This window comes from Hypanus sabinus, chromosome 1 (assembly GCF_030144855.1).
Source record: "Hypanus sabinus isolate sHypSab1 chromosome 1, sHypSab1.hap1, whole genome shotgun sequence".
NCBI classification, from domain to species: Eukaryota; Metazoa; Chordata; class Chondrichthyes; order Myliobatiformes; family Dasyatidae; genus Hypanus; species Hypanus sabinus.
Window position 1 is genome coordinate 30,981,333 of NC_082706.1, and position 19,023 is coordinate 31,000,355.

The following is a 19,023-nucleotide window of genomic DNA, read 5'->3' on the forward strand; positions in this document are numbered from 1 at the left end:
AAATGCCTTCCCCTTTACGTTCTGGAGGTCAGACAAGGTCAGATTTAGTGTCAGACATGATTGACACCCAATTGTCTCAAACTCTGTTCAAATTATTTTCCCGGGATCAAGGTCAGGCTTTGTATTTTTTGCTTCAGACTTTTCAATAAGGCAAAAACAGTCTGAGCAACTGTGAACACAGTTAAAATGTTTGACATGAAGTACTTTCTTCTTTGAAAACTGTAAGACCAAAAAGGTTTACAAACATCCAAAAGTATTTAGAAGCTCTGCAGATTTGTGTTACAAACTACACTACTATATTGCAAGTTACAAAAGGAACACAGCTAAGCAAAAATTTACTCCAGCTAACTTTACTTAGCTAGTAGACTTCCCTGGGGAATAGGACCAAGTAGTCAAACGCTAAGTGGTGACAGAGCACTGCTAAGTTATTAACCACTAAGAGTACTCAATGCTCCAAGACTTAAAATGCATTAAAATTGTTGTGCAGATTCAGTTTGAATTAAAGAATGCAGTCAACGGTTGCCAGAATCACTATTATAATAAACGGGTGCTTGCAGATTCTGGTTTCCGGTCTGAACACGGCAGACTAAGGCTGGGGGGTGGGGGGAGGAAGAAGGGTGCAGTATGTGATGGAGAAGTGAGATCTGGGAGGGTTGTAGGGTGAGGTGAAGAAGAAGAGAAAGAAAATAGAAATGAGTATCATCAAGAGACCAGTTTAGCACCACTTTCCCCATGTAGATTTTAGTGTAAAAATTGCACAATCCTTTTTCAGTTGAATAAATACAATTATAAAAGATTCCACTTTCCACAGAAACAATCAACTTTTAATTACATGTGCAAAAACCTTAAAACAGTTATTTCTCTGTAAAACCATCCTTCTCTTTCAATGTTTCCCTAATCAGCTATCCAGTGAGGTAATGCAATGGTCTCTTGCTGTTGTATCTACAGTATTTGCAGAGTGCAGGAGCTGGGCATGTGAACAGTGAAACTTTTATTGAAAAGCTTCCCAAAGGTAAAAATAAAAGTCTGAGTTGCCTGCATCAAGAACAAAAGCCACTCCTGAAGTCAATCCATCTCAGAGCAGAGCCATCTAAAAATTCATGGCAGAAATGTCTCTTGAATGTTTCCAACTGTTTTCATGAGTATTAAAACACTTGTTTCTTATTTAAGCCATTCCAACAAATGTCACCATTGCATGAGAAGCATCCCAGTGCATTCAGAAAGTTAGTCTTCATATTGTTCATGACCTCCATTTCTCCACTCCCTTACTCTCTTTCCTTGAGGCATTTCACTTGCTTAATGATTGAGTTACTGACAGAAGCTCAGCAGTACTTGCTGGCGGGAGGTGAAGCCCAATTCACTCCCAAGCTTCCACTCACAGATTGGACAGAAATGTTGCTGGACATGCGGCAGGAACCCCAGTAAGTTTTAACCTCAAGGTTCAGTATCACAACGTGACTTTATTAGTGTATCTGCTGTGATCAGTCACCATATCCTGGATTCAATAATATTGCACTATACCAGGTAGCAACCTTCCTGCTAATATAAATGGAGGCAGCTTCTCAGAAGCCAACATAACCAATTATTAGTTTAAACTGAGGTTTTGAAAGCTGAGAGTACTCTTAGGGTTAACAACATCACATGTCCAAGTGCATCAACAAAAAGTATCTTCATTTAGTGCTATACAAATTTCAGAGGCTTCAGACAGCTGGGAGGTTACATCACCAGACAGGATCACCATCATACAAACATCTCATTTGTTTCTCTTTAGCACATCCTGAAGCTCATTTCAAATTTTTACTTAACAGAAAAAAAAAGTCAGTGAATAAGAGTTTAATCACTATAGTATTTGTTTTCCCCATCCCCACCCTCCCACTGTTGTGGTATATATCATGGATAAAGCACATCACAAAGCATTCAACTTTCAGGTGGAACCAGGGTCCTCAAGAGTTTGTGGAATGGTAGCCCAGAGACGAAGTAGGTAAATACTTGTAGCAGTATTGACACCCAGGAGAAATGGTCCATTGCCTTGGTCCCACTAGAAAAGAAAACAAATAAATAAAATGAGGATGTGTCTCCTCTATACAGGTGTAAGCAAAAGTGTCCTTGGTAATCATTAGCGTACAATATATACATTTCAGTAAATGTAATGGCTTTCCATCAGTCTCAGTCAATATTAAGAAAGGAGAATAAGGCTGCCAACTGCTCTACTACACATTAAATAAATTACACTGAATAGAAGGGCAAGGGCCAAGAATCTTAATTTTGCATGCAGCATTTTTTTGGCCATGTGAAATGGAATAATGTGTCTCTATCATAACCAAGTAGATTCTGGAAATCTAGCTCCAAAAGCGTGAAATGTTCTGAAATTTCTGCATAAAAGTCTCCTTCTTGGTCTTGTCTTCTGTTTGAGTGCCTGAAAGCTTGGAGGGAATGGTATTACTTTTAGACTAGTAATCATCGCAGCAACAACAGTTGACTTTAACAACCTGATATATATACAAACTAATAGAAAGTTTATCCATACAGCCCAAATTAGTGAGAGATACAATCTCTGAAAGCTAATGAACTTCAATGTTCTTATTTGATTGTACTAATGAGAGATTTCAATCCACACCAGCAATCCTTAGATCATCCTTAAGATCACCCAATCAGAACCAAGTTAGGCAGTGACAACCTCAGGAGTCCGTCTATTTAAGAATCAGATTCAGGTTTATTATCGTTAATATCTCATAAATTTTGTTCTGAGGTAGCAGTATGGTGCAGAAGGATAATAAATGCCCCAGTAACATCCAAAATAAATCTGAGCCTAATAGGCCAAGGTGAATGACAGCCCCAACAGTTCCCTGGGTCATTCAGCCCACTATCCCAATTATAAAGGACAAATGCTACATAATGAAAAATTATCTTTTGAAAGGTTGTTAAGATTCAAGTAAAACACCAATTCAAACTGGCTGTAACTATCCACAACTGTGAACATTGTAGCCTGTTGCTCATTAGAGTAGCTTTATCGGTGTGACAGTAATGATTTGGTGCTATTGCAACACTTCACAATGCAGAATGTAATCTCCCAAAAAGGCCCATAGACTAAGACCAAGGTTTTGCTTTCCAAGGAAGTTTCACACTCCAATATGAAAATCATGGGTTAACTCTACTAAAGGCCTTCAGTTCATGGAAGATATAGTACTCTGTTCCATGCTTTTAGATTCCAAACCTCAGATTGGATACAAACTGAAGATGCAATGTCACCTAATTAAACAGTAAGCATTATCCAAGATGTAGAGGAGCCTTTAAAGAGTTTTGCACCCAAATAAAGTCAGACAGTCAATGCTATAGTTGCAAATATACTTCAAAATATACTTCAAAATATTTTTGCCTAAAATTCATCACAAATTAGAATAGTTTCAAGGGGCTGTATGGCCAGTTCTGATGTTCCTCACTACACGCTGATCTATACAACAGAATGCCTTCAAATATCTGATGTCTCACAGGATGCACACGAATTGTTGCTGTTAGGGGAAGACAGAAAACAAAACGCAAAGTAATGATTATCACAAGCTGATGTCTGGAACTTCTTTTGCAAACAAATAATCAATATAATATGCAGTTCCAGAAGTAGGGTCATGTGGAGCATACAAAGTGGTATGAGCCTGCTGAGCTGATTAGCCTGTTACATGCTGTAAATACCTTGCTAACCTATGAAAACATTGTACCCAAGTTAAGTACCAGCTGCAGAGACAATGAAGTCTTTCTGAACAGACTTTGTTCAAAAAAAAGTTTTTGGAAACTAAATTATGTCAGGGGAGTGAAGCTCAAGGTACAATTGAACAGAACTGCTGTCACTAGTCACAAGGATGCAAATCATATTAGTTCAGGAATTGGCAAATCCATGCATTTACATGTTGAATCAATCTTGACATTTGAATTACTGAAATAAATTTGTTTAAAAATCCAAAATAGACTACATAAGCACAGGCATGGAACCATGAGAAAAATAGTAGTGGATTGAGTGAGTCATTGTAGCACATTATATGAAATACTGAACAACCAGCTGCAACTGAAGCCAAATCCAAAGGAAACATGTAAAGAAATTAATGTCCTGCAGGTGTGGTAATTACTTGTAAATTGTATTTCCTGTCTGTGTGTTGAAAGGCAAAAAAAAACAATTTGCTGTACCTTGTACAAAAGTAACTTTATAATAAAAAGTGTAGTCCCTATTTCTTTTCTGCCCTCCCCCCCCCCCCCCAACATAAGCTCCCTGCTGTTTACCAGGGCACATTTATCACCTTGTCCAAACTGCAGCAGGCATTGGGTTCTTGTTCAGAATGCACATGCACAAGGAACAGAGACAATGAGACAGTGCATTGTGAGATGGAGAAAGGACTTCACTGTCCTCGAAATAATCTTTAATTTCTGTAGGATGATGCTGAAGATAGCAAGAACTTTGCACTTGGTCTTTAAACAAAGTCTGCAGATGCTGGAAATCCAGAGCAACATGCAGAAAATGCTGGAGGAACTCAGCAGTTCAGTCACCATCTATGGAACAGAATAAATGGCTGACCCTTCATCAGGACTCGAAAGGGAGAAGAAGCCAAAATAAGATAGGGGGAGGGGAAGAATACAAGATGACAGATGGTGGATAAAACCAGGTGAGAAAGAAGTTAGGTGGAAAGGGGAGAGAGATTAAGTGATAGGTGGAAAAGATAAGGGACTAAAAAATGGAATCTGAGGAAAAATTGAAAGAGGCAGGGCATTAGAGAGGTAATGGACAGGTGAGGAGAAGGGGTAATAGGGGAGCTGGAATGGAAAAAGACAGAAGAGGGAGGGTGGAGGAATTGCGGTAAGTTAAAGTAATCAACATTCATCCCATCAGAAGACCAACAGATGAAATACAAGTTGCTGCTCTTCCAACCTTTGAGAGGGTTCATTGTCGCCGTGGAGGAGGCCAAGCATCGACATATTGGAATGGGCATGGGGAATACAGTTAAAATGCGTGGGCACTTGGAAATCCTCTCTGTTGTGGATGAACTGAAGGTGCTTGATGAAGCTGTATTCCAAATTATGTCGGGCTGTTATAAGAGGAATACTAGAGACAGTAGGTGACCACTAAACCATAAGGCATAGGAACAGAAGTAGGCCATTTGGCCCAACAAGTCTGCTCCCCATTTCATCACAACTGATCCATTTTCCCATCAACCCCATTCTCCTACCTACTTCCCATAACCTTTCATGCCCTGACTAATCAAGAACCTATCAACTTCCATCTTAAATACCTGGCCTCCAAAGTTGGCAACAAATTCCACAGATCCGCCACCGTCTAACTAAAGAAATTCTTCCTTATCTCTGTTCTAAACAGGCAACCCTCTATTCTAAGGCTGTGCCCTCTAGTCCTAAATTCCTCCACCAAAGGAAACATTCTCTCCACAACCACTGTCTAAGCCTTTCAACATTTAATAGGTTTCAAAGAGATCCTTCTTCATTCTTCTGAATACCAGCAATCAGAGCTATCAATCGCACCTATGATAAGTCTTTCATTCCCGGAATCATTCTCGAGAATCCCCTCTGAACCCCTTCCAATGTCAGCACATTATTTTTTTTTTAAAAAGGGGTCCAAAACTATTCGCAATGTTTCAAGTGAGACCTTACCAGTGCCTGAAAAGCCTCTGCATTACACCCTTTTATGTTCTAGTCCTCTCGAAAATGAATACCAACATTGCATTTGCTTTCCTCACCACTGACTCACCCTGCAAATTAACCTTTGGGGAATCCAGCATTAGGACTCACAACACTTTTGCATCTTGGATTTTTTTCTCCATTTGGAAAATAGTCTACGCATTTATTCCTTCTACCAAAGTGCATGACCATACACTTCCTCACACTGTATTCCATCTGCCACTTCTATGCCCATTCTCCTCATCTGTCTAATTCCTTCTGCAGCCTGCCTGCTTCCTCAACACTACCTGCTCCTCTTCCTATCATCACATTTTCTGCAAACATGACCAAAAAGCAATCAAATCTGTCATCAACAAGAGAAAATCTGCAGATACTAGAAATCCAAGCAACACACATAAAATGCTGGAGGAACTCAGCAGGCAAGCAGCATCTATGGAAAAATGTAGTGGACATTTCGGGCTGAAACCCTTCAGCAGGACTATTCCGTCGTCCAAGTCATTGACATATAACGTAAAAATAATCAGACCCGACACAGACCACTACAGAACACCACTAGTCACCAGCAGGCAACCAGAAAAGACTCCCCTTATTCTGATTCTACCTCCTGCCAATTAGCCAATATTCTATTCATGCTAATATCTTTCCTGTAATACCATGGGGTCTTATCTTGTTGAGCAGACTCATGTGTGGTACCTTGTCAAAGGCCCTCTGATAATCCAAGTACACAACATCCAGTGATTTTCCTTTGTCTATCCTGCTTTTTATTTCTTCAAAGAGTTCCAACCGATTTGTCAGGCAAGATTTTCACTTAAGGAAACCATGCTGACTTTAGCCTACTTTATCATCAGCCTCCAAGCACCCTGAAACCACATCCTTAATAATAGACTCCAACATCTCCCCAAGCAGTGATGTCAGGATAACTGGCCTATAATTTCCTTTATTCTGCCTCCTTTCCATCTTGAAGAGTGGGATGACATTTGCAATTTTTCAGTCCTCTGGAAAAGGATACACAAAAAGTATGGAAAAAGGCAAAGTTACGATATTCATGGGGGTAATTGCAATATGCAGGTAGATTGGGGAAAACTACGCTGGTGCTAATTCTGATTTAAGATGGCACTGGTGAAACTCAGTAACTTCTGGCTGGCAGCGAATGAAACAAAGAAAACTACTAAATAGTTAATTACATTTTGTCTGGTAAACAATCATCACAAGCAATAGTCTGTAACTTCCTCTTGGATTTGGGAGGCAATTTGATATGGCAGCACTGAGGCTAGGTGAGGCAGCAGGCCTGTTGTCAAGAGCTAGGAAAATCCCCAAATCAGAAATGTTGGGTACAGACCGAACTGAGGCAGCTGGGTCCAGGCCCCAGAGCATACTGAAGCAACTGAACCCAATGTTTGGATGATGAATTCAGTGCTGGCCAGATCGAAAAGGTCAGGGTGTCAGGGTCCGAGATGAGGGACGGGCCGGTTCAGCTTACTGCTCCACATTGTATACTTGGCTCTGCGCTGAACTATAAGTCTTGGACTCTCCTTGTGGACTTCAGGTCAGAACTCTATTTGTTTGCATGTCATATTTGTTTCACTCTCTGCGCATTGGGTGCTTGACAGTCTTTGTTTTTTAAATGGGTCCTTTTGATTTGTGGCTGCCTATTAGGAGACTAATCTCAAGGTTGTATAATGTACACGTACTTTGATAATAAATGTACTTTGAACTTCAATCCCAAGGGGGGAATTTGGATTTTTAGAGCAGATTGTGGATGAGGCCACTTGGTTAACATCTATTCTGGATTGGATGTCATGCAAAGAACTATAATTGATTAGAAAGCTTACGATAAAGGAACTCAGGGATCCGTAATCACAATGCAGCAAAGGGAATTACAGAGGCATGAGAGAGGAGTTGACAAAAGTTGATTGCAAGGGGACACCAACAGGGATGATGGCACAGCAGTGCTGGTTGAATTTTCTGGGAGCAATTCAGAAGATGCAGGATGTATTCATCCCAAATAAGTAGCAATTTACTAAAGGCAGCAAGACACAACCATGGCTGACAAGGGAAGTCAAAGCCAACGTAAACCCAAAGAGAAGGCAAGTAATAGAGCAAAAATGAGAGGGAAGTTAGAGGATTGGGAAGCTTTTAAAAGCCAACAGAAGTCAACTAAAAGAAGTAATAAAGAGGGAAAAGATGGAGGACAAAGGTAAGCTCGCCAATAATATTAAAGAGAACACAATAAGGTTCCTCTGATACATAAAAAGTAAAGAAAAGATGAGAATAGATTTCGGACCACTGGAAAATGAAGCTGGAGTGATAGTAATGGAGGACAAGGAAACGGTCGGTTAAGTCAATAAGTATTTTGCATCAGTGTTCACTGGGGAAGACAGGAGCAGTGTGCCAGAAGATGGAGAATGTCAGGTGACAGAGATGAGTGAAGCTGCCATTACTAAGGAGAAGGTGCTTGGGAAACTGAAAGGTCTGAGGCAGATAAATCACCCGGACCAGAGGATCTACACTCAGGGCTCTAAAAGAAATTGCTGAAGAGATTGTGCAGGCATTAGTAATGATCGTTCAAGAATCAATAGATTCTGGCATGGTTCCCCAGTACTGGAAAATTGCAAAAGTCACTCCATTCTTCAAGAAGGAAGAATAAGAAGAAAATAAATTATAGGCCAGTTAATCTCAATTCAGTGGTTAAGAAGATGTTGCAGTTGATTGTTAAGGATGTTGTTTTGGGGTACTTAGAAGCAGATGATAAAATAAGCAAAGTCAGCATGGTTTCCTTAAGGAAAAATCTTGCCTGAGAATCTGTTGGAATTTTTTGAAGAAATAAGCTGAACAGACAAAGGAGAATCACTACATGTTTCATACTTAGATTTTCAGAAGGCCTCTGACAAGCTGCAGCACATGAGGCAGCTTAAATTAAGAGCCCTTGGTATTAAAATAAAGATACAAGCATGGATAAGAGGGTTGGCTGATTTGCAAGAAGCAAAGAGTGGCAATAAAGGGAACCTTTTCTAATTGGCTGCCAGTGACTTGTGAAGTTCCACTGGGGTCTGTGTAGAGACTGGCTCTTTTTACCTTACATGTCATGACTTGGACGAGGAAATTCATGGTTTTGTGACCATGTTTGCGGACAATGTGATGATAGGAGGAGCAGGTAGTTTTGAGGAAGCAAAAAGGCTGTAGAAGGACTTAGGCAGACGACGAGAATAAGCAAAAAAAAGTGGCAGATAGAGTATGGGTGTTGGGAAGTGTATGGTCATGTACTTTGGTGGAAGGAAAAAAGCATTGAGTACTTTCTAGATGGAGAGAAAATTCAAAAATTTAAGGTGCAAGGGAACTTGGGAGTCTTCATGAAGGATTCCCTAAAGGTTACTTTGCATGTTGAGTCTGTGATGATGAAAGCAATTGCAATGCTAGCATTCCTTTTGAGAGGACTAAAATATAAAGGCAAGGATCTAACACGGCTTTATAAGACACTGGTAAGGTTTCACAAGAGTATTGTGAGCAGTTTTGGGATCCTCGGCTAAGAAAAGATGACATTGGAGAGGGTTCAGAGGAGATTCATGAAAATGATTCCGGAAATGACAGGCTTACCATACCAGGAATGATTGATGGCTCTGGGCCTGTATGCACAGGAATTCAGAAGAATGGGGGGGGGGGGGGGGGGGGAGATGGGGATCGCATTGAAACCTGTCAAATTTGGAGAGGATGTTTCCAATGGTAGGGGAGTCCAGGACCAGAGGACACAACTCAGAATAGAAGGTCATCCATTAAGAACAGAAATGAGGTGGAATTTAACCAGAGCGGTGAATCTGTGGAATTTATTGCTACGGGCGGCTGTGCAGACCGAGTCATTGGTATATTTAAGACAGAGGTTGATAAATTCTTGATTAATCAGGGGATGAAGGGTTACGGGGAGAAGGCAGAAGATTGGGGCTGATAGGGAATTCCATTAGCAATGATGAAATGGTGGTGCAGATTCAGTGGGTGAAATGGCCTAATTCTGTTCTGACATCTTACAGTCTTGTGGTCGATAGAACCATTCCAGAATTGAATAATTCTTGAAATACTATTATTAATGCTTCCACAACAAACTCTTCAGATACCTCTTTCAGAACCTTGAGGTATAGGTCAAGTCATCTGGATAAGATAGACATCTACATTCAGACCTTTCAGTTTCCCAAGCACCCTCTCCCTAGTAATTGCAAGTGCATTCACTTCTGCCACCCTGACATTCTCGAACTTCCGGCATACTGCTAGTGTCTTCCACTGTGAAAACTGATGCAAAATACTTATGTAGTTCGTCCACCATTTTCTTGTCCCACATTGCTACCTCTCCAGCATTATTTTCCAGTGGTTCAATATGTAGTCTCGTCTCTTTTACTCTTTATACAACTAAAAAAAATGTTTGGTATCTTATTTTGCTAGCAAGCAAACCTTCATACTTCATCTTTCCCCCACCCCCCATGGCTTTTTTAGTAGCCCCCTGTTGATTTTTAAGTTTCTCAATCCTCTAACTTCCCATTAATTTTTGCTCTATAATCCCCCTCCCTTTCCCCCACTGCAGAGTATGCTATCAAATTATGATCACTGGCTCCAAAGGGTTCCTTTACCTGAAGCTCCCTAATCAAATCCAGTTCATTACACCCAATCAAGAATAACCTCTCCCCGAGTGGGCTCATCCACAAGCTGCTTTAACTATCCACAAGGATTTTATATCTTCTGATCGAATGTCATCTCTTTCAACACCAGTGAATCTGCAGATGCTGGAAATAAATAAAAACACAAAATGCTGGCAGAAATCAGCAGGCCAGACAGCATCTATGGGAGGGGGTAGTGACGATGTTCGTCCTGATGAAGGGTTTTTAGTCACCGCTTTCATTTTTTTTAAAGCAACAGAGCCACACCAACCCCTGTCTACCTGCTAGCTCTTTCAATACAAGTGCATCCTTGGATGTTAAGCTCTCAAATGCAATATTCCTTCAGCCACTACTCAGTGACGCCAACGTCATACCTGCAAATCTCTAACTTTGCAACAAAATTGTCAACCTTATTCCTTATACTGCATGCATTCAAATATAATATATTCTGACCTATATCCATCACACTTTTCAACTTCACTGTAATTCGTCCCACTAACTGCAATTTTGCCCCCATCATATGCCCGTCCTTCCTGGCAGTCTCACTACACACTGCCTTTGCTTGTAAACCAATAGCCCTATTACACTGGCTCCCAACTCTCTGCCAAATGTGTTATATCCTCCCCAACAGCTCTAGCAAACCTGTCTGCAAGAATATTAGTCCAACTCGGGTTCAGGTCATACATTCTCCAGAAGAAATCTCAATAACCCAGAAACCTGAAACCCTGCCCCCTGCACCAGTTTCTCACTACTCATTCATCTGCCAAATCATCCTATTCATACCCTCACTGATGTGCAGCACAGGCAGTAATCCAGAGATTGCTACCTTAAAGAACCCACTTTTCACCTGTCTGTCTAGCTCCCTAAATTCTCTCTTCAGGACCTCCTTGCTTTTCCTATCTATGTCATTGGTGCCAATGTGCACCAAAAATTCTGACTGCTCATACTTCTCCTTTAGAATGTTGTGGACCCAAAAGACACAATAACCCTGACACCTGTGAAGCAACATACTATCCGGGCGTCTCTGTCACGTCCACTTAATTTCCTCCAACTATGGAATCCCCAATCACTACTGCAGACTGCTTCATCCCACCCCCACCTTCACTGAGCCACAAATCCAGAGACCCAGTCGCCGCAGCTTCACTCCCTCACCCCAGTACGTCGGCCCCAACAACAGTGTCTTCAAAACGGTACACTTATTATTGAGCAGAACGCTGTACTAGCTGCTCATTTCCCTGCCCTATCCTGACAATCAGCCATTTAACTACCTCTTGCAACTTAGGGGTGACTTCTTCCCAGTAGCTCTTATCTATCACCTCCTCAGCAGATGTGGTTATCCTGGATGCTGGAGGTGACCCACAATTCCCACATCTCACATAAAGGACACAATACAGCCCCTGGAGGCATCCTCAATGCTCCAACTATGCACTAACAGATGAAGAATGAAGAAACTTACCAAATATGTCCCTCGCCCAAGCCTGATAAGTCAAAGCCTCCCCGTTCTAACTCATATAATAACTGCTCTGCTTGTCCCTGCCTTACATTTATTTGCTCTCACTAAAGAATCGTGACTGTGCCACTGAAAAAAGCCAAAATCCCAATAGATTTTCAGGTGAAGTGTTTCATCAACTGGAAGGACTGTTTGGGGTTCCGAGTTGTGGTAAGGTAAGAGGTCAAGGGAGACTTCTCCCGCTTAGCTGTATCTGGTGCAGAATGGTAATGTTATGAATTCTGCAACTAACATTAAAGACCAAGATGATGGTATTGGTTAATGCATTAAAATGCATAATTGAATCTAGTTTGCCAGTGATTAATCATGTGATAGGAAGAAATAATCACATGACAGGAATTTGTTTGATCATACATAAAAGGAGATTTGCCATGATGGACAGAACTTCACCCTTGGACTCTGATCGTGAACAATACGATACTAAGGGCTGTTAAAATAGAGATAGTGCTAAACTTTTTCAAACAAAAGGTGTTGCCATGGCACTCACATGGGTGCCAGCCACACCTGCCTTTTTGTCGGCTACATGGCACAGTCAATAGTATCACTCGTGAATTTTTTCTATAGTACATTGATAACTGCATTGGTGATGCTTCCTGCACCCAAGCAGAGCTCACTGACTTCATCAACTTTGCCTCCAACTTCCACCCTGCTCTCAAATTTACCTGGTCCATTTCCGACACCTCCCTCCCCTTTCACGACCTCTGTCTCTATCTTTGGAGACAGCTTATCCACTGATAAATTTTATAAACCCACTGATTCTCACAACTACCTGGACTATATGTCTTCCCACCATTACTTGTAAAAATGGCATGCCCTTCTCTCTATTCCACCGTGTTCACTGCATCTGCTCTCAGGATGAGGTTTTTCACTCCAGAACAAATAAGATGTCCTCCTTCTTCAAAGAAAGGGGCTTTCTTACCTCCACCATCAATGCAGCCCTCACCCCATCCATCCGCAACCCCACCAGAAATAGGGTTCCTTTCGTCCTCACCTACCACCCCACCAGCCTCCATGTCCAGTACATAATTCTCCATAACATCCACCCTCTCTAACAAGATCCCAACACATCATTCCTCCCCGCCCCATTTTCTGCTTTCCACATGGATTGCTCCCTATGCAACTCCCTTGTCCACTCATCTCTCCCCACAGACTCCTCTCCTGGCACTAATCTTGCAAGCAGACAAGTGCTACACCTGCCCCTACACTTCCTCCCTCTCTACCATCCAGAGGCCAAACTGTCCTTCCAGGAGAAGCAATAATTCAGCTGTGAATCTGTTGGGGTCATCTACTGCATCCAGTGCTCTCGGTATGGCCTCCTGTTTATCAGTGAGACCCAATGTAGACTGGGAGCATCCGTGGAAACGAGCAGTCAACGTTTTGGGCCGAGACCCTTCGTCAGAACTCGGCCCGAAGCGCTGACTGCTCATTTCCACGGGTGCTGCCCGACCTGCTGAGTTCCTCCAGGGTGTTGGTACATGTTGCAATGACCACACCATCTGCAGTGTACTTTGTGGAGATTGGGAGACCGCTTCACCAAGCACCTCCGCTCTGTCCACCAGAAAAAGCAGGATTTCCAGTGGCCAGCCATTTAAATTCTACTTCCGACACATCAGTCCTTGGCCTCCTCTACTGCCGTGATGAGGCCACGCTCAGGCTGAAGGAGCAACACCTTAAATTCAGACTAGATAGCCTCCAATCTGATAGCCCCTCCCTTCTCCATTCCCTCTGTCACCTCATCTCCTTATCTCCTTAACTGCCCATCACCTCCATCTGGTGCTCCTCCCACCTCCCTTTTCTCCACAGCCTTAAGTCCTCACCTATCAGATTCCTGCTTCTCCAGCCCTTTATGTCTTTTGCCAATCAAATTTCAATCTCTTTACTTCGCCCGTCTCCCTCTTCCAGTTTCCCCTATCACCTGCCACCTTGTATTACTTCCTCCCCTATCCCCATCTGCTTACTCTGACTTCATCTTTTTTCTCCAGACCTGATGAAATGTTGACTGTTTACTCTTTTCCACAGATGCTTGGCTCCTCCAGCATTTTGTGTGTGTTGCTTGCTGATTTTCTCCAGCTTGTTACATTTGCTGTGCCAGCAGTGTAAGACACTTTTGCATGTGAATTGATTTTTGTTTTGGATCGAGTGGACTTCCCTGTTGAGCCAGTGTCACAGGTGGGTCAACTAAGGGCTGTTTACTGCTCCTTTATTTGTCATTGCCAAGATAAGACTATGAGAACTGTGTTTATTAGAACAAACTATTGCTTCTTTGTGGCTCAAATAGATTGGATCAGAATTGTATTGATCCAGCATCCTGAAATGGTCAGTAACTTAATTATCATCAGAGTGCTGCTTAACAGGAAGAAAACTGATGTGGCTACTTTATTCAAACTCACACCGAAATGATACTGTTGCAATAAACTGCTCTCAACCAACCACTGCCGCAGTCAAAGTATTAATGAGAAGAAATGTTACACTGGAACAATTGGCAGCCAGGAGACAATACTAGGAAGAGGTGGTGGGCAGGGGATAGCATCTTGAATTCACAGCAAATGCCTAAGCTGGAGGTGGAATCTAGCACTGGCATCGCTCAAAAATATCAGCAACACCAGGAGTTTTTAAGTACACTCTCAACATCAGCTATACTGAGAAACTGATATCAGTGCTCATCGAGAGGTCTGCGATGGTAAAGGGTAAACATCTTTAAATTCCTGGTGCTAACATCTTCGAGGATCTAGCCTGGACCCAACGCACTGATGCAAACATGAAGACACACCAGTGGCTCTACTTCATTAGAAGCTGGATGAAATTTGGTATGAAAAGACTCTTGCAAACACAAAGTACAATCCTTCTGGAGATGTGAAAAATAATTAAATGAATAAAGACAGGAGAGAGAAAGAAAAAGAAAACAAGTGGTGGAACTGTGATCGCAACTGAAATGTTTTTCTGGAAATGTCTTAAGAATGCAAGAAATATTCAGACAAAATCTGTGGAAAGAAATAGATATACTGAGTTAACAGTATTAACTGAAGACATACTAGAACTGGCCAACAATGATGAACGTGGAACAATAATTTAAAATTATTGGGAATAAGTGAAGGACTACAAAGTACTTAGTTGAAAGATGGCATGCTGTTCCCCAAAGTTTATAAAATATCTCAATGGTACTGAATACAAAGCAAATAAAAGACTGGGAGTGCCATTGTGAATTACAGTCATAGGTAACTGGAAGCTCAAGCTTATGATTGTAGACTGAGCACAGATGAATTATTTGGTTTCTAAATTTCAGGACTCAGTTGTAGTTTGGATAAGTGCTCTGCAAAACAAGTTGCAATTGGTTTCTTCAATGCAGCTGAGACTACATAACAAGTACTGGGTGCAGCACACTAAACTGGAAGGAACGGCAAATTGCTGCTTTACTTCAATGATGTTTCATTTCCCTGAGGCAGAAAGGGTACAGACAAAAATGCAAGTGAGAACGTGCTGTGAGAAGGGAAGGATGAGATAGAGAGGTGTGAGAGTTGTTCTATCAGCATGCTGGAATAAAGTTTGTTTGGCGGTGGCATCATGATGAAAGGTTCAGAAGATGGTACATCAAATACAGAGGCTAGCGGCGTGCAAATGAAAAAAAAGAATCCCATCCTTGAAGGAGGTAAATTTTAAATGTCAGCCAATTTTCTCAGCATATGCTGCCAAATGCCCAATCTTTCCAGCAATTTGGCTAATTGGAATGATCAAGATATGTCATCTAAATATCCACTAACACAAACTTTGTTATTTTGAAAGCCAAAGCAAATAATACTGCAAAGCCAGCTTTTCAAGAAAAGCTTCTAGTTCTGCTAATTCTGAACAAATGTCAAACTATTATAAACCTACATCTGCGGCATGCTACTACCCACACTGGACCCCCTACAATTTGCCTACCAATACAACTGATCAACACATGATGCAATAGCCACACCATCATTGCACATCTGGAGGAGGAGGAGGAGGAGGATGCTTATGGGAGAATACTGTTCTTGGACTGCAGTTCAGCATTCAACACCACAACACAAAGCGCAGAGACCTCGGCCTTCACCCTGCCTTGTGTACCTGGATTCTGGCCTTCCTGTCAGATCACTGGTAAGTAGCAACAGTGGGCTCCCTCACTTTTGCCCCTGACCTTCAACACAGATGCCCCTCAGGGCTGTGTATTAAGCCCCCTCCTTTACTCTCTGTATACCCATGACTGTGTCACCACCCACAACTCCAATTTGCTAATTAAATTTGCTAATGACACTACACTGATTAGCCTAATCTCAAGTAATAATGAGGCAACCTACACAGAAGGAGTCATCACACAGACACAGTGGTGTCAAGAAAACCTCTCCCTCAATGTCACAAAAACAAAGGAGATGCTTGTGGACTACAGGAGGAATGGAGACAATCTAGCCCCTATTGACATCAATGGATCTGGTGAACAGCTTTAAGTTTCTTGTCATAAGCATCACTGAGGATTTCATCTGGTCTGTACATACTGGCTGTGTGGTGAAAAAGGCACAACAGTGTCTCTTTCATCTCAAATGGTTGACGAAGTTTGGTATGAACCCCCAAATCCTAAGAACTTTCTATAGGGGCACAATTGAGAGCATCCTGACTGGCTGCATCACTGCCTGATATGGGAACTGTACTTCCCTCAGCCTCGGGGCTCTGCAGAGAGTGGTGTGAACAGACCAGTGCATTTGTAGATTTGAGCTTTCCACTATTGAGGACATTTACTTTACGTAAGAAGGGCCCGAAGGGTCACTGGGGACCTGAGTCACCCCAGCTACTAATTGTTTCAGCTGCTACCATCCGGAAAACAGTACCACAGCATAAAAAGCCAATACCAACAGGCTCCAACACAGCTTCTTCTCCCAGGCCATCAAACTGCTTAATTCATGCTGACACAACTATAAGTCTATGTTACATTGACTATAATAAATTGTATGTACAACAGGATAGTCAATGTAACATAGACTTATATTATAGTAATTATATTATATTATAGTAATTTATAATAAATTGTATGTACAACAGGATAAATTACTATAAAATGCACATTTAGACAGAGACGTAACGTGGAGATCGTTACTCCTCACGTATATGAAGGATGTAGGTAACAGGGTCAATTCAATTTATTACACGACTCTGAAATCAAAGTACCTTCAAACAAAATGCTGTATTTTGCCCATTTGTGCAGTGCAGGCTCCAATTCATCTCGCAAGTGTGATCCAGTACACGATGCTAGAAAGTTTATTGCTTCCCTACTGGGTACCGACTAAAATAACTAAGTCATTGTTGGATGAAATCCTATGCAAACAGTGGGAGCACAACGACCTCAAGATGCTCTTGCAGAATCACATCTATAGTATATAGTATAGCATCACATCTATGGCACTACAAGACATAATAGTGATGGTAACTAAAGTTGACGACTCTTCAGTACATTTAGTAACAACATTTCATTGTGTATTTCTGCTCAAAATGTGCTGTAACCAGCCTTGTAAATTCATACCTCACTTAATCCATAGTTCATCTTCCACTAGTGAAACTTCGATCTTCGTAGATGGAGATCTCGATCTGCAAGTACCCGAGTTAAGGAAACGAGTGAGTATGGAAAGCATGGCTGAAATTGAATGTGAGAGTTGCATTCGAAATAACCTGTGAAACAATTAAATTGTACTTATACAATACCTGAAAACATTACTTCATTTATTATCAACCAGGTAAATTATGGCAATGACATTTTCAATTTCTCATTGCTATAGTCTTAAGTTCCCACCTGCTTCAAAAGGACAACAATCATACCAGTGAAAGAGCAGGGTGAGCTGCTTTAATGACTATCGTCCAGTAACACTCACATCTTCACTGATGAAGTGCTTTGAGAGGTTGGTCATGGTTGGAATCAACTCCTGCCTCAGCAAGGACCTCGACCCACTGCAATTTGCCTACCGCCACAATAGTTCTACAGCGGATGTGATTTCATTGGGTCTTCAAGTGCCCTTAGATCATCTAGACAGTACTAATACTTATGCCAGGAAGCTGTTTATTGACGACAGCTCAGCACTTAACAAAATGTTTCCTACAATTCTAATTGAAAACTCCAAAGCCTGGGCCTTTGTACCTCTCTCTGCAACTGTATCCTCAACTTTCTCAATGGAAGACCGCAGTCTGTACGGATTGGAAATAACACCTCTACCTCACTGACAATCAACAATGGTGCACCTGAAGGATGTGCACTTAGCCCCCTGGTCTACTCTCTTTACACCTATGACTGTGAGGCTAGGCACAGCTCAAATGCCGTCTATAAATTTGCTGATGACACAACTATTGTTGGCAGAATTTCAGGTGGTGACAAGAAGGTATACAAGAGTGAGATACATCAGCTAGTTGAGTGGGGTCATAGCAACAATCTTGTAAAACAAAAGAACTGGTTGTGAAAGAATGGAACAAGGATACACACACCAGTCCTCAGAGGGACAGAAGAAGAAAGAGGGAGCAATTTCAAGTTCCTGGATGTCAACAACCAAGGACCTATCCTGGGCTCAACATATCAATGCAGTTACAAAGAAGGGATAACAACAGGTATTGGGAATTTCATTGGGAGTTTCAGGAAATTTGGTATGAAATTAAAGACACTCGTAAATTTCTGCAGATGTATCTTGAGGAGCATTCTAACTGGCTGCAACACCAATGGTATTGGGGATGGGGAACTGCAGAGAATCAAAAGAAGCTACATAAAGAGGTGAACTCAATCAATCCATCATTAAGGATCTCTATCACCAGGACATGGCCTCTTCTTGTTACTAACAGGAAGGAGGGTCAAGAGCTCAAAGGCACACACTTAATGATTTAGGAACACTGTCTTCCCCTTGCTACTTTTTTTGCATTATTTATTAATATGTAATGCATTGTACTGCTGCAGCAAAAGCAACAACTATCACAACATATGCCGGTTGGGGATTGTAATCCTGATTCTGACACTGCCTGCACTCAAGTTTGTAAGGATGTAGATGGAGCCGGGGTGAAACCTTGGAAAACATGGACCACTTCCCAGATTTTGGGATCCACCTCCTTGGAGAGGCAGATATCAATGAACACATCACCGTACCAGTACAATCTCTGGTCAATTGAGGGAAAATGTGTCTGAAGAGCAAGACATAAATATGGCAGAAAACTCAGTCA

The 19,023-nt window shown here is 41.7% G+C and overlaps 1 protein-coding gene across 1 annotated transcript in view; it reads right to left on the reverse strand.

The window, feature by feature from the left end:
- Positions 1-557: 557 nt before the first annotated feature.
- The window catches only part of LOC132392279 (golgin subfamily A member 7-like), a 59,346-nt gene continuing 40,880 nt past the window's right edge, over positions 558-19,023 (reverse strand). Inside the window, exons 5-6 of the mRNA XM_059966106.1 lie at positions 17,354-17,418; positions 558-2,038 (exon numbers count right to left, since the gene is read on the reverse strand). Of these exons, the coding sequence (XP_059822089.1) occupies positions 17,371-17,418 (48 nt within the window). The 3' untranslated portion in view covers positions 558-2,038; positions 17,354-17,370. The remainder of the gene's footprint in view (positions 2,039-17,353; positions 17,419-19,023) is intronic.